At 32.1% G+C, this 23,134-nt stretch overlaps 1 protein-coding gene across 4 annotated transcripts in view; it reads left to right on the top strand.

The window, feature by feature from the left end:
* Positions 1–1,218: 1,218 nt before the first annotated feature.
* Positions 1,219–23,134, top strand: part of LOC130903862 (protein kinase C and casein kinase substrate in neurons protein 1) — a 36,959-nt gene continuing 15,043 nt past the window's right edge. Inside the window, exons 1-4 of one of the 4 annotated variants that reach the window (XM_057816212.1) lie at positions 1,223–1,433; positions 14,680–14,775; positions 18,543–18,912; positions 21,554–21,742. In XM_057816212.1, coding sequence (XP_057672195.1) covers positions 14,711–14,775; positions 18,543–18,912; positions 21,554–21,742 — 624 coding nt within the window. In that variant the 5' untranslated portion in view covers positions 1,223–1,433; positions 14,680–14,710. The other 3 variants (XM_057816215.1, XM_057816213.1, XM_057816214.1) reach the window with 3 other exon arrangements.

Genomic DNA, 23,134 nt, shown 5'->3' with positions numbered 1-23,134 from the left:
TCGAATAATTTGTTAGTTTCCAGCATAAATTTAGATTTTAATATACTCGTGGTAGATCATAGATAACCATATACGTAGACAGACAGACATATTGAACACAGCACTTCTGTGACCTTAGTACTGAAACTGGTTATAAAAATCATTGATGGAGATGGAGTAAATTAGTCAAGGGATACATTTTATAATTGAATATGTAAGAGTATACATTCTTGGATATATAATAATACCACATGAGGAAGAAGAGTTACAAATGTCATTAGTATTAAATACTCTTTGTCTATTTTGATTAACAAATTATTTATACATTACAATTTATTTATTTGACGATATATAAAATAAAATTCTTTAATTTTGATAAAGACTTAAACAAGAGTTGAAACGTCAAATTTAGAATTATTTAAAAAAACTAATTTTAAAACAGAAGAGACCTGAAATCAAGAGCTTTTAGATGCATTAAAATAAAATTATTAGCTCTCAAAAAGTTTTCTTCATACTTCATCTTTAAACTAAAATATATTTTTTTCAATTTGAGTCAAATGGTTAGTTTTTCTTATTTTTGAACGTATGTTGAAAAAGTAGAGTGTATTAATCTAATAAATAGTTTATAATTGATTGAAGAAAAATACCATATTGATTCAGCATTCATAATATAATAAAAGTACGTAGATGTACATAGTATTAGCACTGGATTAATAATTGTATCAGTATTGCAAAGTGGAAGATAAACATTTTTTTATTAAAGTGTATAGTTTTACTATGTTATCATTTCAACTAATTTTCAAAAAAATAAAGTGTATTGAAATTACCCAAAATATAAAAAAAATCAATGTTCGCTCCAAACAAAACATAAATAAATAAAGTTATTTTATAAAATTCTTTCCTAGTTTATACGTGTATGTACCCAAAAAGACAACGGTTACGGTTACGTCACTGTGAATTATTATTCCAGGTATCCAGCTGGTATGCAAGATGTCAGTAAATATCTATTATTATAATATAAACAATTAGTCCAATGGATTATTTTTCGAACTGTCATATTAATGGAACACGAAACAGATTTGACATTCTGTAATTGGATAATGCAGCCCAGCTACTATCTCGATTTTTTTATCTGGTTACTAATCGATTGCTTAGTTGGTTGACTATTTGTTATTTGTAACAAAGTTACCATGAACTGTACAGAATCAATCTTAATAGGTACAACGCATATGTCGAGTGCTGTTCAGAGCAGTTGATCAAACGGATCTCAGAGATCGGATTGATAGTGTCGTTGTGTCAGGAATTCTTTGGGCTTGTGAACTTTTTTATTTGCAAAACAAAATAAATATTTAAATTCTACAACTCTCCGTTAAACTAGTTTAGGTTAATTTAGTGTAAACCGCAACGTTATACTATAAATTGACTGTTGATACAGTGATCAGGTGGATAAGTAGGTAAATAGAAGTTAATTTAATTTTGTGTTAATATTCATTTGTTGGGAGTGTTATTTTATTCCAATTGCTAAAGTAAGTTTAATGTTTTATTTAAAAGTGTCAGTTTACTAAATTCCGTAACCAAATTTCACAGTAAATTGCATACAGGTTTGTTATAAAGTAGGTAGGTGTCCATATACAGGTAAACTACCTATATAATGCTACGTTTTTATGTACCTGCTCGATTACGCAGTAAAAACTGCTAGGAATTTTAAATGCATATGAATTAAATTTAACTTTATGAAATGTATTTATCAGCAATTAATACAGTTGTAAAATAATTGTTTTTTTTTTCGTTAATTACATTGTTCAATTGAAAAAAGGTTATTCTTGTTTATAAATTTGATCAAATTGTTGCTAAAAAATGGAGTTTAAAAATTGCTTCAGCTTGCAGTACCTCAAAAACCATTAATTAATTAGAAGTATTTTTAAAAATTATAACTTCACTTTGATCATTGTTAAAACTAAATATTTTTTATATACACCCTATATTCTATTGCATATTTGGAATCGTCTTGATTCTTCTATTACAATAATGTGAAGTTGTGATGTGTTCTATGGAGTATTTAAAAAGTTATAACCAATTTTGGTTGTACATTTGATACATTTTCTAGTTTTTTTTTAAATGAAACCCTATATTTTATATGAGTATTGAAAAGTACTACCAAAATATTTCTTTTTTTTCAAGCATTCCCTATACCTAAAAGTATAAGTTCTTTTTTTGTGAAAAATAATGATTATGTACCTAAATCTGATCTTTCAACAATTAATTGTGAGTTGTCTATGATTTATTTGTCAAAAATTGACATTTCATCATTACTGTTTGGTATATAGAGGTTGAAGTACTAAGAAAAAGTATATTACAAATAAATAACAGGCACAGAACGATGGAAAACAGTATATGATTATTACTCTACTTAGTTGCAGCAACAAATTTTAGTTCACTAGTTGACTCGATATTTATTGGTTTATTGAAATTTTATGCTAGCTTTATATGAATTTAGCATAAATGGCGATTTTTAGGGAACAGCTTAAGTAACAAAATCACAGTTTCAGTAACTAAATAGCAACAAAAAAGCTACAAATTTTGCATATTTTTTTATTGATTTTTGCCAATTTGACACTGCTACCTTAACAGATCTCTCTTATATGGTGCCGAAGCATTGACTGATAACGTGGACAGCTATACAAATAAACAATACAGTCCTTAACAGAGTAGCTTATTTGGGAAGGAATGGGAAGGAAATAAGCCTCTTAGTCAAAAGAATATTAGAGAATGGACTGGAATAAGAGAAGCAGGACAGTTATTTAGACTAGCTTAAGATAGTGAGAGTTTTACCAACATCAAAGGGACTTGATACGGCACGCTAGGAAAAAGAAGAGGGATCACCTTTTTTTGAAACAAGCTGTATAATAATTATCTATTGTGTACCAAGTTTACCATATTTTCTATTAGCTTAAGATGAATGATTTAGTAAATTGAGATATCAACTTGTTTTCTATGGCAGAAGCCGATATTTTGGATCATTATATTTCATAAAATTTTAACTATTAGACCTAAGTAATATATTCATTCCTCACTAAAAGTATTTGTGATTTTTGATGCTTTTCACTCATACTGAGCCTCAAACTGATTTAGTATTATTGATTTGGGAAATGAAAGAGTCCGTGTTTTATCTTCTATTAATTCCCTGATTCAAAATTATGCAATTTCGAAGAAAATTCGTTTCTTATTGAAGTACATCCTGAAATTTTGTCAGTAATTCACTTATTTCATAATAGATATGATAATATTATGTTTAAATGATGTGGGTGGGTACAAAACTTCTTATCACATATTTCTGTCACATAGATAAAATGTGATTGATCTTTCAGTTTATAATACATCATATAGTTGTATTATTATTCTATTTATAGTATGACGCCATTTAGTAATAAATAATAATAATAAATGACACATGCTTTGATATGGAAGTAGTCAAACTAGGAAATTAAAACACAGTCTTTATGTTAAGACAGAAAGTCTGTTGTGACAATTATTATGAAAACTCCTTATTCAAAACACAATTAGAGATCAACCTTGTTTATTTTCTGTTTACTTCATCAATTTTGATGTTGATAACTATTTATATTTTGCTGTATGGTTTATAATCATAACTTGTCTTCATTTTTATTTCTGACCTCTAATTTTTTGTTTCACAATGTTTTCGTTAATACTTTTAAGTCTAAGAGGTTCATTTACGATTTTATATATGCCCTTATGCACCTTGCTTGCGGTTGTCATACAGAGTGAGTTTGTATGATCACCCTGTATATTTTTCGCTATTCGAAATACTTCTTATCATTCATCTAATGTTCCCTATACTTAAATGCCATAATTTCGGAGTTACATCTACTTTTGCGAAGTTAAAATGTAATAGATTTTGGCGGCTATGTCTGCTGCAATAACAAATTTGACGTTTTGATAAATTATTATCGTTGGAGTTTATTGAAAGTCAAAATGGATCGTTTATCTGGAAAAGAACGAGCGTAGAAGTCAACAAGAAACGTTTAATATCTTTAATAATGTATATCCTAACCGAAATCCTATAACAAGATTTACTGAATTGGTAGAAAAGTTTAATGAAACTGGTTCGGTAAAAGATTTATCCTAATCAGGGCGTAGAAAAACTGCAACAACTGGAAACAAATCTTTAGATGTCTTGTTAGAGGACTATCCACATTTGACTACAAGACAAATATTCAAGAAACTTGATGAAAATTTTACGTGATAATAAATTCCATCCATACAAAGTAACGTTGGTTCAAGAATTGTCAGATGACTATTTTGATAGACGTGAAGAGTTTGCAGACCTAATAATGGAAAAATGTTACAATCAAAACGATCCAAATTTTTCTAGTAATGTTATGTTTTGCGATGATGCCACTTTATTAATTAAAATTTATTTTTTTATTGATACATCCAGCTGCAATGAACTCGATTCTAATTTTATTTTGAGAAGTTTCAGGAATTCAATCGTGGGTAGTTTCTTGACATTAAATACTTCCAAACATTAGTCAAAAATATATTGTTGTTATTACTACAATAACAGTTTAGTTGTTGTTTACAAAAATAAAAATTATTAGCCGGTTTCATGAAGTTTGTAGGTTTTATTGGTTTATTAACTTTTGAACTCCAATACTATGTAGAACAGAGGTGTCAAACTCAATTTTGCAGTGGGCCATATATTAAATTTTTAATTCGTAGATGGGTCAGATTGAAAATAAATGAAATTAAATTATATGAGTATATAATATACGGTTGTTAAAAATCATATCAAAGTTATAAATGATGGTAGGTAATTATGTTGAGCTCGAATCGTAACAATTATGGAACTCGATACAACAATTATGAATATCGCACGCGCACGACACAAATAAATGCACAATACCTTCACAATCACTACAATTAAAATCCTTCTTCAACCGTATCGCTTCGATTACTCGACTCAACTGACTCACGTCGCGCCGACGTACTCGTTTGATATGGTTGATGATGGTTCTAGTCTAGACTCGAAGCGCGTGGAAGATTCTATCGTAAAAAATAATAGGATATTTCTGCTTGCTGCTTAGAGATGGCGTTACTGTCTTTCTCTCTCGTTTGTCGGAAACGGCCTGCGGGCCGTATCTTTGATATGACTGATGTAGAAGTTAAGACAATCTAAAAAAATTATTTATTGAATACTAATTTTGCGGAAAAATTAATGTTAAAAAAATTAAATAATGAAATATTTATCTTGGAAAGCAAATGAATTTGATAAAACTGATTTGACAATTGATCAAATTAGTAAAATGGTGAAGCCATCCATGGTTTACGCCACAGGCGAGTCCTGGAAATCCTCAAGTCCGAAAGAACAGGTTCCGGTCTTGTTAAGTATATTTTTTCGGCAGTTATTAACATTAATATAAAAATAATGGAAGTATATTTCTTTTCATTATTTATTTACACAGGGTGTTTCACAAACAAGTGATCCCGTCTCTAGGATAGATAGAAAATATTTGGGGTTTTCTCGGTAAAAAAATTTCGTAACGTCGTCCGTATTCAAGATAAAGATGAAGAAAAAAAATTACACACATTTTTTAAGATTTAACCGCAACTACAGAAACTACTAATACTGCGGCCACTCAATTCCAAGCTGGTTTTTGGCCTCGCCAACAAGGTGCCTCCATAATTTTCTATCCTCAGCCATGTATATTTCTCCACCAAGTCTCCTTACATCTTCACCCAATTTGTCATTTCATCTTGCTCTGGTTCTTCGCAGTGGGCGCCTCCCTTCTGGTTGACCTCTCCACGATCTTCTTATTATTGTCTTTTAATCTCTTCTTACTTGCCCCAGCCACCTAATTTTTCTACTTCTTATCACAGCCACAATATCTGGTCGTTTGTACTGATCCCTGAGCTCTCTGTTTTTCCTGGCCCATATGTCCTCCTTAATATTTCATTTTCATATGTTATTAACTTCTTCTAGTTGTGTTTTGTTAGTGTCCACACCTCAGCTTCATACAATAAAACTGGTTGTATTTTGACTGCGTATATTCTTATTCAGGCTCCAAAAACATCTACTGGCTGTATTTCTTCTCATCTGTATTTCTTCTTCTATTTTATTGTTGCTGTTCATACTTAAATTCCTCGGTAATTCTGAAACTGTATCTCATAACGTCTAGCGTTGAATGATTGGGCTCTGCAACTCTTCCCACTTTCATATATTCAGTCTTATCTTCATTTACCTCCAATCCTACTTTTCATGCTTCTTCATAGAATACTTGTGCCAGTATTTTCAGGTCACTTTTACTGTTCGATATTTTTTCCTCTTGGAATAGCTTCAGTTGCTATCAAAGCTTTTTCTACAGAAAGGTTGAACAGAAGGTGGTCTTGTCTTACTCCTGTGGTGATATCGAAAGTATCTGTGTATTTTTTTCTATTCTGACCTTTTCTTTTCATTATGGCAAAACATGATCCTAAATCACCAAGACAATATTTAATACAGAGTATTTCCTCATCGATCTTGAGTTACTGCATTTATTTTTCTCTGCAGGCTACTGCGTGAAGTTTGAAATGTACAATTTGGAGTTGCTCTATAGGGTTTATGTCCAGGATGTAGGGCGGCCAATCTAATAGTTGAATATGGATTTAATTCAGATAAATACACTTCATACCCGCGGAATAGTGATTATGTCATGAAGTAAGTGGTCATTATGACAAAACATGATCCAAATCACCAAGACAATATTTAATACAGAGTATTTCCTCCGGGAGCTGCATTTATTCTCTTCTGCAGGCTACTGCGAGAAAGTTTTAATCTAAGCTTTAGGAATTGTATTCATATTGGATTGTAAAGCTCCTCTTTTGAATTTGGAGTTGCTCTATAGGGTTTATGTCCGGGATATAGGGCGGTCAATAAAATAGTTGTATCTGGACTTGCTTTAGATAATTCTTCTCTATACCAGGGGCATGTGGTATTATTTTAAGTTAGGAAAAAACAAAAATTTGAAGAACGAGTATTAAAATAAGCTTTAGAGACATTGAATATATGTGATATATATAGGAAGGAACTTCTAGAACAAGTTCAAAGTTATGTATTTCTTGGGGATGGTTATTAAGGACAACGGTGACGAGAGAGAAAAGTTAGAAGCTAATCTATCGAAGTTTTTATGTTGAAATTCCTATTTTTTCAATACGAACTATCTAAATACTGATTAAACTTTGCCTTTATTGGGTTTTCTTACATAACTGAAAAATCGAGTAAATTAAATATCAAATATTGACCTTATTTTACTTTATAAAGTCCACTTAACTAGAAATGAATGTAAATGTTTTATCTTAATCACATACTGTATATAAATATACACGAGTAATTTAGTTGGGTAATTGTTTATTTTAACAAAACTTTGTAAAATTACAGTAGTATGAGTTGATCATAAAATCTATGAAATATAAACGTGTTTTAAACAGTAGATTATTTAGAATCATTTTTTTTTTTGGATATAGCGTAGAAGTTTTTGGCTTCTTTAGTGAATAGAGTGCGTACTCAAAAATCTTTATGCGCGATTCGTTTCAGTATAATAGATCTCGAACGACCACTCAGTCAATAGTACAGGAAAATTAGGCAATTTTGAGCTAAAACCTTGAATTAAATTGGGCGGTTTTGATTTTCTAGATTCCGAGAGGTTCTGGGTTACTGAATAAGTCTAGCAACTCTTAACAAAATTACGGGCACGAAATTTTGGGACATGAAACTCAAAAAAATTTTGAAACGCGAATAACTTGAAAACAGCGAGGAATTTGAAAAAAAAGTCCATAACAAAAAATGTAGAGTACAAAATTCTTTACAAAAAAGTATCCCAGGTATTTGTTTCCTAACCTCAAAATATTCGTTTTAAAATGGATTTATACACTCAAAATATTTTGAATATTTGGAATAATTCTAAAAATAAGATGAATTCAAAAAAAATGCTGGAGCAAAAAACTACTGTACAAAATTTTGTACAGATTGGTATTCAAGCATTTTGTTCCTAACTTCAAAATTTTTGTAGTAAAATGAGTTCATGTACTCAAAAACATTTTGAATTTCGGAAAACTGAGGAATTCAATACAGACTGCCGGGACAAAAAATGTGGAGCAGAGATCCTGTACAAAAAAAGTTTAAATTTTTCACTATAACCTCAAAATTTCAAATACTCAAAAACATCAGTTTGATTTAGCAACTTATAATTGGATAAAAAAATATTATATGATGAAAAGGTTTGGAAGTATTGGTAAATAAAAACTCTCTCTATAAAAATTTTTAAGAATTCACAAATTAGAATGCACTTGCTCACAACTGGATGGTCCTCACGAAAACTGTTTTTTTCTCGAAGGGATTGAAGTGGTATTCGAGGTCTCGTTATTAAATAACGAGACTGCGCGCCTAGAGGGCGCCCTAGACGGTTGGGTATTTAAAACGAACGTGTTTTTTCTCACCATGTGTGACGAAAAACGGAGTTAAATTGGAAAAAACTCTGACTGAGTGCTATAAATCGTTGCAATAGGTTTATGGGGACAATTCTCTATCTCGTGCGCGGGTTTTTGAGTGGTGTAAGCGCTTTAGTGATGATATTGAAGATGACCAGCGCCCAGGTCAACCTGTGATTGTTTCAACTCCGGAAATAGTGACCAAAATCAACCGAATTGTGCGTGCAGATCGTCGAATGAGCATCCGGATGATTGCCGAGGCTTCAAACGCCGATGAAGAAAGATTAGAAAAATTTTACACGATTAGTTACATGACAAAACTCAGTGCGAAGTTCGTGCCAAAAAATCTGACTTCTGACCAAAAGCGTCAACGGATCTGCTCAGATTTCCTTAAAAGGTTAGAAAAAGATCTGTTTTGAAAGAGATCCGATTTGAGTCGATGGAAGCGGTAAAGCAAAAAACGGCAGACCTCCTAAAGGCTCTCACTAAAGAAGACATTCAGCACTGCTTCGATCAATGGAAAAAACGTATGGAAAGGTGTGTGGCGAGGTACATTCGAATGTAGAATAATTTTTATAATAAAACCCATTTTTGTAACCAGTCTCGTTATTTAATACCTACACCTCGTACTACCGAACTTGAGGCAATGCGCAAGAAAGTCTATCTTTTGAAACAATTGTTTGGTTTTAAAAAAACACTCTTGGATTGTTATTAAGTTATTAGTTATTTACGTTATAAGTCCGGGAAGTGATTAAGTACGATACGAGATAGATGTTTATGGACGAGGCGACGAAGCGGCCGAGTCAAGAGTATCTAATCGAATACCGTGATAATAACTTCACGGATGTATATCGTAATATAGATAGATAGACAGATAATGGCTTCCTATTGTCCACCTTAACCCTGCAACGAAAGCTATGTTGCAGATCTTATACAATAAAAAAATTACGCAATTAACAATCCAAGAATAAATTTAATATATCTGACTCGTTTATTATACTCACCATCTAGTTATAATTCAACCAGCAGTAACACAAAAATAAAACAACAACAAAAAACAAAAATAATCGGATGAGGTTACATTCACTTGTCCACGTGCATTGTCTTGATAAAACAACACTTTCTTCATAGCCAAATGCGGCCGTTTTTGTATGATATTTTCTCATAATATTCGTCCTTGATAGTTTTTCCTTTTTCAAGTTAGTCTATGAAAATTATTCCACGCGTATCCTAAAAAGACGACGTCACGACCTTGCCTGCAAATGCAACGGTCTTTATATTCTTGGTTTCGGGTGTGAAGTGATGGACCTACGTTCCATCCTTGATTATGAAACATCGCTAAAATTTGATTTTATTTCTTTGAAACGCGTCACCCATCTTGAGCACAACTTTTTCATGTCCAACTTTGCAGTTAATTTGCGATGTACCGCACTTTTTGGAATGACTACTACGTCTGTTAGCTCGCACACTTTCAATCGACAATTATCCACTACCACTTTGTGGTTTTTCTTCAACATTTCTGGAGTCGTCACCTCATTTGGTCGACCACTTCGATGCTGGCCTTCGCAGGTCGTACGGCCTCGTTTAACGATATTTTACTAACATAACCAATATTTTACTGTTGATTGATGTCTATTGACGTAGATTGAAGTCGAATCACATCAATTCTTATATATTCATGTAAATTGGCATCTACTTTTGTCAGATATTGTCGATTATCATCCATTGAAGCCAATTGAGGTCTATTGTCGATTTCTGATGTCTATTGACCTCATTTAAGATAGTTTAAACTCAATATTTTACTGTTAATAACGAAGGAATAGAATCTAGTTTTATATTGGTTGGGCTAAGGCCTTTTATATAAAATTGTTGTATCACATATCGATGACCAATTTTTCCATGTTTACAAATTTACTGAAAATGTTCGCTATTGATGGCTGTTTGTACTTTTCAAGCAACTACCGCCATCTCTAGGTCAGGCCTGGTTCCTTTGTATCTTGTTGTTTGAACATTATATATATATAGTAAACGAATTATATTATTAGTTTACAATTAGTATGTAAACATTCCTTCAAAATTTGTTTATGTTTTTTTTTATTTTAATTTATTAAACCGTCGACGTATTCATAATAAAAATTTCTACTGAACTTGACACCGATTTCGAATGTTTGAAATTCTCGGTAGGATTTACCGGCAATTTATTTATAAACCAATTAAACGACCAAGTGATACATGGGGAATCTTATGGGATCATTTGAAATCCTTTTTTATCAACTGGAATGATTTTTTTTTCTGTTTTCCATTTTTCTGTTGACCACGGATTTTTTTTTATAAAATAAAATGAACTATTTCGAAAAAATGTCAATATCGTAGACATATAATGACATTATAATAGGCTACATAATTTGATTACCAAAAATTGGAGATTAAGTGGATAAAAAGATGTTTAAACAAGCTTTTTTCTAATTAGTTCATTATTCTGAACCGAAGGCCCAAAAAATAAAAAAAAAAATTATTTAACTATTACAAAGTTCGTCTAATTTAAAAACAATTAACAAAAAATTGTGATGTAAGTATTTTTTATAGGTCAAAAAAAACAAAGTTTACGTTTGAGCGCTGACGCACATCTTTCTATTTGAAATCGAAGACCTAAAAGTAATTGCAGCAAAGATCTACGTAACCAAAACAAATGTTCTAAAGGATGAGAATTTAAATATGACAAAAATAATTGCAAGCTAGAGCTTAGAGCTTTGACAAGAAGACCAAGACTATGATCTTTTACTAAATGATCCGACATCCAAAAGAGTTTCCAAAGAGACCGTGCCAAAATATTACTCTGATTTATTAAGACAGTTGAGTAAAAAATTTATAGAAAAAAGTCTCAGCAAAATCAGTTAAGGTATACGTTTGATTTACGATAATGATCTAATCTACACTGATTCGCTTTCCAAGGCTACACGAATGTGGCTTAACAGAAATTTAAAAATCACCATATAGCACTGACCTAGCTCCGTCCGAATATTTGTTCAAAAAACTGGAGATCGAATTAAGTAATGGATGATTTAATAGTGATGAGGAAATTGAACAGACGGCTTTCGAATATTTTAATTAACAGAATGAATAAAATTAAATAGACCTCAAAAATAAATTTAATTCGAATTTATTTTCTGTAGTAATGTCACAAATTACGTAACAAATAGGTTTTGTTTTGTTTTTATTATTGCATTGATAATATGAGGCTTCTGTTAAGAAGTGATTACACCCTCTATAATTTTAATTCAACGGCGAAAATAAGGGTCGAAACAAGTGGTTTGCCTGCCTGATTAAATATTATTATCAAGGAATGAAAAAATTAGCGTTCTAAGTAGATATGTCAATAAACAACAATCAAAGACATTCATTTATTCAAATAAAGCCATCAGGAACATTTTTTTCCAAATATTTCATTGAATTGAAACTTATTTTTACAAAAGTTTATTGAGTTTTTTTATTTATTAAATTCACTAATTTTTTCCTATTTCAATTCAAATATCTCATAAATCAATGAAAATATGATAAGAACATTCCAAGATTTTTTGTTCTTCATTAAAAAATGAACGAATTGAGCTTTGGAACCGAGCTCTAACTTCATTATTTAGAAAATTATAAATAATATTAAAAAAAATAATGTTATTTTCTTATTCTGAGGATCTAATGAATTGAAACTAATTTTTACAAAAGTTTATTGAGTTTTTTTATTTATTAAATCACTATTTTTTTCCTATTTCAATTCAAATATCTCATAAACTAATGAAAATATGATAAGAACATTCAAAGACTTTTTTGTTCTTCATTAATAAATGAACAAATTGAGCTTTGGAAGCGACTTTATTATTTAAAAAAAAATTAATGTTATTTTCTCATTCTAAGGATCTAATGAATTGATTATTAGTTTACAAAAATTTATTGATTTTACAGTTATGAACATTCTACAATTATAATTTTTTTAATTTTTATTTTTTTGGAACGTTTCGGTGGTGGTGAGTCATTGTGTCTTCATTGTTTTCTTATTCTTTTTCTTTTGATTCAACTACATAACTTTCCAGCATACTGTAAATCAATTAATTTTTGTAAACTATACACTTTGTAAAAATTACTTTCAATTCTTTACAATAACCGGAAAAAATTCCTGATGGCTTTATTTACATGATTAATTTTTTAATGTCTTTGATTGTTAATAAACAGTGAAAAATTCGAAAACATTTTGAACTTTTTCAAAGGGGATATTTTAAGATCAACCCCAAAAAATTTAACAAATTATAGAGTTTTAGTTTTGATATAATCAGATTTAAGGTTAAAAACTATGATTAATCACAGTTTTCCACTATTATTTAATTTTATTAGTTACCAATCTTTACATACAAGTATTCTGATAAAAATTTTCCTGCGAAATACACATAAATATATGCTATCCTGCAATAACTGTACTTTTATAAGTATTCCCGTAAGTATTAGGTTAGTAGGATTAAGGTCAGTTCGATAAAATCGTTACAAAGGGAAATTACAAACGTAATCTAAATTATTTTAAAAAACAAATTCCTTACAAAACAACGTCATTCCCATCAGAATACCCTCAGTTACAACTAAGGGTACGAACAGGACAAGTGGGTTGCGGTGGATGTCGACTGCAAATAGCGAGGAAGTCACCAGCGGTGTCAGTCCAGCTCAGACCATTGGAAAGTAATGTCGATTGATACAAGTTCGGATGGTGATGAAATTTCAGTGGCAACTAAGTGGTGGATGATAGAAAATCTACTTAACAAGCGGTTTTCAGTTCACCCAATATATCATGATATGGATGTGGACTGGATAAAAACACTAACTAGTCTGTTATCCTTTAGGCGTATTAAAAATAAGCAAAATAAACCCTGGTTCACTAAAGGTTTAAGTATATCTGCAAAGACTATACCAACTTTATCTTACCTAAGGAAATTCACGGATAGTGTCTTCTTAAAAAATTACGTGAAACTATACAGAAAAATTTATCACAAGACACTAAAAACTGCCAAAAATATTTCTAAAGAAACATGGTCCATCGTGAATGATCTAAGAAATGAGGTTTCTTCATCTAGTATAATCTTTACTTCATTTGATAACCTTAATAATTACTTTGTAAATGTAGCCGAAATTTATCAAATTCTATAACTCCTTCTAATGGTCCGCTTTTATATCTCCCTGATGCTAATGCTAAATTACACAGTTTCTTCCTTATGCCCTTAGTTTTGGCATAGCTTCGCAGTACAATTGATGACATCAAAATTAAATACTCATCTGGAACTGATGGACTTTCGATTCTGCCCGATTGCACATTAAATAACCTTACCGCTTTAATTAACATTTCATTTCCAATTAGTGTTTTTCCCCATTGCCTTGAGGCCTCTGTATAAAGATGAGGTTGAAAATCAAGCATCGAATTATCGTCCAATTGCACTCCTTCTATCTAAGATCATAGAAAGATTGGTCAAAAATAGGCTTTTATCATTTCTGTTTAAATATAAAATACTTCCTTCCTACTGTTTTGCGTTGGGATCAGTTTACAAAGAACTGAACTTATCCACCTTCCTAACAGTTCATTATGCCCTTATTGAGTCGCATCTCCCTTCTGGGGTACGTGTGGTGCGACTCAATTTGAGCGAATCTTCAAACTACAAAAGGAACGCGGAACACCACTATTACCTACCTACTCCACGTTCAGAATTAGTTAAAGGCTTAATATTATGCACAATCACTTGCCAATTGAAATCAAATCGATATCATCTTTTTTACCTATAATTTTGTTACTCATCGTGGTTTCCTTCTGTATATTGAAATTTAATTGTATTTATATCTTTATTTAGTTATTTTTATGTTTGTTTTTTTAGTTTTTACAAACTTTACAAGATATTGAGAAAACACTCGTAGTTAGTCCTTTACGATTACACTAAAATTACAGAATTACAGAAGTTTCTAATATTACTGAAATTTTAGAAAAAAAAATGAAAACGCAATTTTGGTCACACCACCTTTTAAGGGTGATATCTCGGACTGAGGGAATTCTATTACAACTTAATTTCATACGATTGCTCCCGAATTTTGACGCATGAATTTAAAAACACCGTGTATATATGACACGGCAGGGCATCAAGTAGACTTTGTAATAAATCACTAATTTGATTATTGAACACGACTTTTTTACAGGGTAAACTGACTTGACTGGATCTTTACAAACATGAGTCATTCTCTACAATTTTGGTATTATATTATACATATCAAGCGTGTCATATGCAAAAGGTGGTATGTGGAATTTTATAAATTATGTTTCATTAGATTAGTAATAAAAACACATAATATTTTTAGCTTCTAGATGATTACATAAATATTACTTTACAATTGACACACCATTGTTTGTTTTTTTGAAAATTTCATTTAATCACTTTTGGGGTAATTACATTTTATTGGAATTTCGACGAATTTTTACTACTAAGATGTTAACTATTTTCTAAAAATATTTATTTGGTAAAAAATTTTACACCAAACGGTTTTCAAAGTACAATCATTTTAAAATAATATTTACAGTGCTCTAATTTTTTTAACTTACAACAAGACATAGTAAAACTGAACTTAGAAAATTAGTTTTGCTACAAAAGCACTGTTGCGTGATAAAATCAAAATTATTTGCTCTGGTCAAAAAAATAAAAACGTATTTGTCTGAAAATGTACACTTGAGAAACTCGTTCTGTATCCAGTCAAAAAATTCTTCGTAGAAAAATCGTATAATTCCTGATGAAGAACTAGCACTTTATTAAAAATCATTCCTTTAATACGTGCGATAAGAATTCAGAAGACTACAAGGAGGGTATTGTGAATTGTGAAAGTTTTTTTGAGTCCCACTACCAAGCAGTTCCAAGATTATTCTATTTTTTTTGGAACTTATACTCGCAAAATTTATCCCTTTTTTGGTTTAGAGGGCTATACAAAATCTCAGACGTCGACACTTGCAAGAAGATCCGACCCAACGTTCCACACCTTCTAAGGAAATCATGGAAAAGCAAATAAACGTATAGAATATACTATGCATATTATTAAGTTGCGGCAGCTATTTTAGGGGAGAGAACTTAATTTATTTCGCAAAAACCGATTTTATTGCTCAAAACGTTTCCCTCCACCTTAATATTAAGCTGCAGCAGCCATATGCATTATAAGGACATAAGTGGAACCTGTCGCAACCAACTCGAAGCGATAATTTATTGCTAATTAAGAAAGCCACCCCTGAAGATTCGAACTCGACAACCCCTAGGTTGGTGTTAATCTGCAGTAGCCCGGAAACACCAACTTGAAGGCAGAAATAGCTACGGACGGGCGCTCTTCGGAGTAATTTATTACTAATTATTTGCTTAAAGACAGCGTTGCTTCCAGATCCCGAAAAACACCCCAAAACTCGAACTTGACCTCCTCGGTGGGGTTAAGCTGTGGCATTCTGAAAACGCTACCTTGGCGACAAAGATATTTACGAACTCGCACTCTTCGGAGTAAACTGCGGCCTGAAGACGCTAACTCGGCTACAGAAACAGCCAGAGACAAGCGCTCTTCAGTGTAATTTATTTCTAATTAATTGCGATAGCATGAGTCCGTATCGCGAAAACTCGAACTCGACAACCTCTCGGCGGAGTTAAGCTGCGCTACCTCGGCCACAAGTAGTTACGAGCTCGCGCTCTTTGAGGTAATTTATTGATAATCAATTGCTAAAAGATAGCACGAGCTCCATATCCCGAAATCCACCCCATAGACTCGAACTGGACAAACCCTCGGCGGTATTAAACACAAAAAAAATAATATTCTATTATAAGAAGAATATATTTTTTTAGATAATTTTTTATTCTATAGTCCAGTCATGACAAGAAAATGAGATCTCACAAAACGATTTTTGTTCATTCTGGCGTAAGAAAAGCTTGGCAAAGTCCAAGTGGTTATGTCCATATTAGGTGTACAATTTATATTTTAGAACTTGTAACAAAGAAAATCAAAGCCCTTCAAATTTTTACTACGACACCCTCTTTGGTCTTACAGTCATCCAAAATTCTCGACTCTTTTTTTGCATAGACCATAGCCAATCATAATTCAAAATTCAATATTCAAATTGACACTTAATAGAATTATCAAGCGTAGTGATTTATTGATTGCTATAACTCTATTTCTATCACGTCACTTTTAATATTGAATTTTGAATCCTATGAATTTAAAAATTTTTACAAGCATTAATACTGTCAAAAATCACCGGACATCTTAATTATTATCCAGACGATGAATACATAAGTATTCGAAAGCTCAGGAATTATGTTAAAGTTTGTCCACTTTGGTGTTTCATTGCCACGTTCCCAATAAGAGCTACTTTATTAGACCTTTTAGATAAGCTTAAGTTTCTAAATCGTCTTGATTTTAGGTCTCTTCTGTTATAAAATAATTTTTTTTATAATTTATGAAAGGTCAAAATTTTGACGTTTCGACTATTTTCAGCCTTTATCAAAATATTTTCATAAAGACTGAAAGTAGTCGAAACGTCAAAATTTTTATTCGAATTCGATTATCGTATATAAAGTGCCACTTAATTGGATAAATTTTAAAAAATCTGGCCGACGGTGTTATAAATTATTCTCTTTTTTTATACAGGGTGCACCAATCATATACGACAAACTTGGGCAATGAGTTCTTTTAAACGATATAAAAAAAGTTAGAAATAATAGATATCTTTATTTTTATATTATCTCGAACTACACATAGTGTTTCATAGCTCCGTTACAAACCAAAAATTCGAATGAGAAATAAAACTTTTGTGCCTACAGGTATCAGTGATAAATTTTTATTTGAACTTATACTCGCGCCAGTGACAAGTCTGAACAACCTTAACACAAAATTACAACTTTCTACTTCGACCTATTTTATTATAGTAGAGCTTGAAAGACGACCGGATTAAGTTTTTCTGACAAAATTTCTCAAATTGAGGTTTGCGCTGGGATTAACACCTGCACAAATAAAGAAAAGGGCGGCTCTTTACGGTGACTTTTGTCCGCCATATCAAACATTGAAATTAGTAAAAAAATTGTTTCCGCGCCTAAAAACAAAAGAAATTGCAGCATAGACCGACTTTTGCAAAACAAATGTTCTAAGGACCGTTTACTATGATCCGAAATCCAAAAGAGATTTCCATGACATAATCGAAAAGAAGTGCAAACGTCACAAAAAGCACCAATAAAGTGATGATGCTCCAGTCCACTCTGCGTTCCAAAGTTACTATACACGAATGTGGCTTCACATATATTGAACATCCACCATATATTCCTGATCTGGCTCCGTCCGACAATTTTTTGTTCGCTATGCTGTAAGCCGAGTAAGCGTTTTCCCCAACACGCCCTTATTTATTTATCAACCAATTTATTCCATTTGGTTATTCCACACTGTATATAAGATTTCTTTAATCAAACATTTTCCCTTGTATAATAAATAAAAATGTTTGGATAACTTAAATCAGTTTAATTCAATGATATTCCATTTAAATTTTTCCTTATTTATTTAAACACACTGTCTCTTACTCATTTAATTTATTTACACACTTACACTAAACTACTCACTATAATAATTAACTATTCACACTTATATAATTTATTTAAATTCATCGGTTACTTTTTACTATTTCGATCCGTTCGCTAAGACATTCAATTGTACTGACTTCTTAGGTGATAAACAAGATAATATTTATATGAAAAAGCATTTCTCCAATAATTTTATGAAGTAATAAGTAAATAAAGAAACAATCCCACGTAGAAATTGGTTTTTAAAAACAATATAAACAAATCGCTATTGTATATATGTATAAAAACATGTATCCGACAAAACCCGCATTCGCCAAACTTTACACATTTTCATCAAAACCTAACAGGACCGGCTTCACGGTTCATGTCGTCGACGAGTTAGTGAAATTAAATACTTTGGTTTACAAATATGAATCAAAATTCTTATTTTTGATTACTTTCTTGCGTTCATTTGATGTAACTATTTATTTTCAGCTTTATAATGTCACATCACAGTGATGACAACATGCTCATAGCCACAAGTGATTCATTCTGGGAACCCGGCAACTACAAAAAGACTACGAAACGAATTGAAGATGGTTACAAATTGTGTCAAGAACTAATATCATTGGTTAGTGAACGAGCCGATATAGAAAGAAACTATGCGAAAGCGATGAAAGCGTGGTCGAAAAAATGGAATGACGCAATAGAAAAGGGACCGGAATATGGAACTACCGAAGCAGCTTGGAAGGGATCGTTAGTTGAAGCAGACCGGAGATGTGATTTACATTCTAGAATAAGAGATAAATTAGCCAATGATGTTGTTAATAAAATCAAACAATGGCAAAAGGACAATTATCATAAGGTATAAAAAACGTTATTTTACTTTTTTATTTGGTTTATTTAATTCTAATATTACTCCCTCTGCTATGGCGAAGGGCTCTAACCCTGTCAGGCATCGAAATTAAATTCTGGACGTACCCCGCCGCCATAATATCCCATTCTTCTCGAAGAACTGATTTATTATTCCACAAATGCTCTATGGGATTTAGATCGTGCAAGCCAGTCCAGAACTGTGATTCGTCCGAGCGTGGAAATTAATTCCATCCTAAACTATAACTGATCCCCTTTCAAAAGGCCATGATTCACGAATGGTATATTGAGTAAATCGCTTCCTTGGTCGTCTCCATACTCTATCTCGATCATCCGAATGGTATAGACCGAATCGAATAAAACAGTTCACCATTGTTACAGAGTCCAATGAGAATACTGATCGGCTAATAATCGCCTTTCTCTTCGATGCCACTGTACACTAAACTCACTTATAATAATTCACTTATCACTATTTCTTAACTAATTTACATAATTTATTAAAATTCTTCGATTACTTTCTACTTTGGAACACACGTTCGTAACTATATAATTTTTCTTGAAGTTCGTCTCCTTCATACTTTATCAATTCCATACTTCCTCTTTTCCTGGTACTTTTCTATACTATATTCTAATAATTTCTATTCCTTTTTTAGTATTTTTTTTAAATTTTTTTGTTTATATTGTGATGTTTTTCCTATATATTTAAACTTCTCATATGACGGGATAAATTCATACAGACAGTATGAATTAATTAATTAATTAACTATTTAATTAATTTATTTATACACTTACACTAGATTCACTAAATTATACACTAAGACTAACTATTCACTGCTTACTTTTTATTTTACTATTTCATTATTATGACATCCAATTATTTACTGACCGACTCACTGACGAACGAGAGCCTATTTATACAAAACTGATATCTCGATAATTCGGTTCTATAATGTAAATAAATGAAAAGGACTTACTAGAAATTGATGCTATGAAAACAACCATAACATACTGTAAACGGGTTATAAAAAACAATTCAAATCGTTATTGGAAACTTATATCCTGCTACCAAATTTTAGATTTTATCAACATAATTGAACAGAACCGGCTTGACGGTCCATATCGTGGACGAGTTCGTAATATTGTTGAGTTTCTCTGCTATTCCTTTTTTATTTTTTTATGTAAAAAGTTGTTCAGGAAACACGTGCTTTGGTAACTGATTCCATAGACTTGCACTGGTCGTCTGCAGGTAGAATTATGCTGAATAGTTCGGAAGAGTGGTAGTGGCAGGAGACTCGGGTCAACAATTTTTCTTCTATGCTCTAAGCTGTCTAAGTTTCCGGTCCACTCTGGTTCGCTTATAAGTCGAATTGCTTTCTTGAGATGGACTAATCTGGGCTTTTTAAAGAATTAGAAGATGCTGCGAAGTATATAGCTTTTTGGTCTTGAAGAGGTATCCAAGTTTTTGTGAAGCTACCGTGGTTAAATGCCAGGACATATTGCTTCCAACCTCAACACCCAACAGTTTTTTTGTAAAAATAGTCTGGGTCTTTGCTGCATTAAACTCAGATTGTTTCCACTCCGAAATGTTTTCAAGAATTGATTTTGATTTTAACGACGACACCAAATTGCTATAATCGTCAAAGCTACAGATCGGGTTTGCAGTTTGGTCGAGTAGATCGTTGATGATGTATTAAGAGAGTAGGGGGCAAGATGCATCCCTGGGGAACACCAGCATTGACTTCAAACCTTTTTGCGGTGTGTCCGTTGATAGCGACCTGGATGGATCGGTCTTTGCGAAAGCTACCAAACCAGTCGATAAGTGAAGACGACAAACCGTACGATCTTAATCTATTTAGAAGATTGGCATACCAAATTTCGTCAAATCCTTCGAAATGTATAGTGCGATCCCTCTAGATTTCTTTATAGCTCCATTCCATACGTGACATAGGCCAAGAGTTCCCCGGTTGATCTATGTTCATGGAAGCTGTATTGATGGTTGCTGATGATGATCCATGACCTTGGCAATAGTTGGGACCAAAGCAATCCGACGGTAGTTATTGAGAACCATCTTCTTTCCTTTTTTTTGGTATGGATTGAACCGAGCAATTTTCCAATCTTAGGGGACGAGATCTCTTTTATATGATAGAGGAAAGAGTTTGCTTAGGAGACTTGTTAGTTCAGCTGCGCAATTATTCAATAGGATTGTTGGTATTTCATCTAGGTCTGTTGTTCAATTTGATTTCTCCAGGTATTTCTTGGTCTGCATCTGCATCTGCATCTGCCTCTTGTTCATACCAGGTATCCATTGTGTTATCTTCCTAACCACTTCTGTAGACTTCCTTCTCATGAGGTATCCTATCCAATTTAGTCTGATTCGATTATAGTTCTCAGTATTTTTCTCTGGATTATCTTGAGATCTTCTTCATCCTTCTCATTTATCACTGTTGCTTCCATATCGAAGGTGATACTACCCATAATATGGGAGAATATTCTACACATACCGTTTCCGAGTTAGTCCCATCTTGTAGACTGTTAAGAGCGACGAGTAGGTAAAGTAGTCGCCAAAGTCGTAAACACGGCGACAACGGAGTCCAAACGGCTAGTTATTCATAAAACAATTTATTTATTTTCAGTCTATGATGAATATAAAAGAAAAGAAAGATATGGAAGATACTTTCAAAAAGGCGCAAAAACCTTGGACCAAACTTTTACAAAAAGTGGAAAAAGCTAAAACTGATTACCATACAGCGTGTAAAACGGAAAAATCGGCTTCTAATCAAGAAAGAAACGCGGCGGGAGATACATCATTTTCTGCTGATCAGGTAAAGTAAAAACATTTATATTTATACTCGTTCTATACACTTAACTTACAATAATTTACTTATAAATATCACTTGAACAATTTCTGCGATTACTTTCACTAATTTGTTCTTTTCGCTGGGACTATTTGTTTAAAGGCATAATCGATTTCTTGTTTTGGGTGTCAATGGTGGGGTAGTGGAAATAGGAAAAGGGCTTGTTTGTGAGACGTCTGTGCTGTCGAGAAGCTTTATGGGATTATTGGTGGAATGATTGATGGTTGGTATAAAGTTTTAGTGGTGGTTATGAATAGTGGGTATAAGGGGTTAGATGATACAGAGGCAGCATAAGAAAGAAGTAGTTACTGTCGTCGGGTATAAAGTGGAGACTCATTAGCTTCATAGTTGAGGTTTAATAGTTTGTAGATTTGATTTCCATGGTATGCTGTGATTACAGTGATCCACAACGGGAAGGGGGTTGTTGTCAATAAAGACTCAGGGGAATATTGTCGATGGTCGTATGCTAAATTTAATAATTTTGGATTCTGTGACGGATAGAGTTAGTCCTAAGACTCTTGTATTTACTGGTGACTGAATTAGACTAGTAGTAGTTGAGATGGAAGAACCATGGTTAAAAATTATTAGATCGTCTACATGTAAAGCATATTTAATGGGGAAAAGGAGACCAGAGCAGAGATATAGATTAAATAGAATGGGGTTTATAACGGACCCTTGGGGGACACCGACATTTTGGTTATAAGTCGACGATTAGCATTAAAAGAGACTTTAAAAAATCTAATAGCTAGGAAATTCTGAATAAAGTAGTATATTTAAAGTAGTTAGTAGTTAGTATATTTAAAATTAATTGTCTACTTATGGTACCAACAATATCGAATACCGATGCAATGACTTTTTGTTTAGTGACGCAGATATATGGTATTGTAGAACAAATACAGAAATTTCTTTAAGACCTCCTTACTTTAACAGTCTCAGTTGCGCCAACAGAAAGGTCTTTTTCAAAATTAAAAATAATTAAAAATTCTCAGATCTTTCTGTTATATCCATTGTGACCACTTTTTCGTCTGTCAAAGCTAGAAAAAATAAATTTTAAGATATTGAACTTTGTATTTCATTTTATTTTAATTTATAAAATTGTTATTAGAAATTTTTTAATGTAAATATTGAAGGAGCCAACAAGCTAGGAACGGCCCTGCTTCCTCACCTCTTATACAAAGAGATAAACTAAAACTTGTAAAATAAAAAATGCGCAGAATTTGTTAAAGAATTCGATTATCGTATATAAAGTACCACTTAATTGGGTATATTTAGAAAAAATTTTCTTTTTTAAGTTTTTCAAATACACCCTCTAGCGGTAGACCTAAATAAGAAGAAGAACATATAGTTGCGATCCTTTCA

Source organism: Diorhabda carinulata, chromosome 2, assembly GCF_026250575.1.
Source record: "Diorhabda carinulata isolate Delta chromosome 2, icDioCari1.1, whole genome shotgun sequence".
NCBI classification, from domain to species: domain Eukaryota; kingdom Metazoa; phylum Arthropoda; class Insecta; order Coleoptera; family Chrysomelidae; genus Diorhabda; species Diorhabda carinulata.
This window is presented reverse-complemented; position numbering and strand designations above follow the sequence as displayed.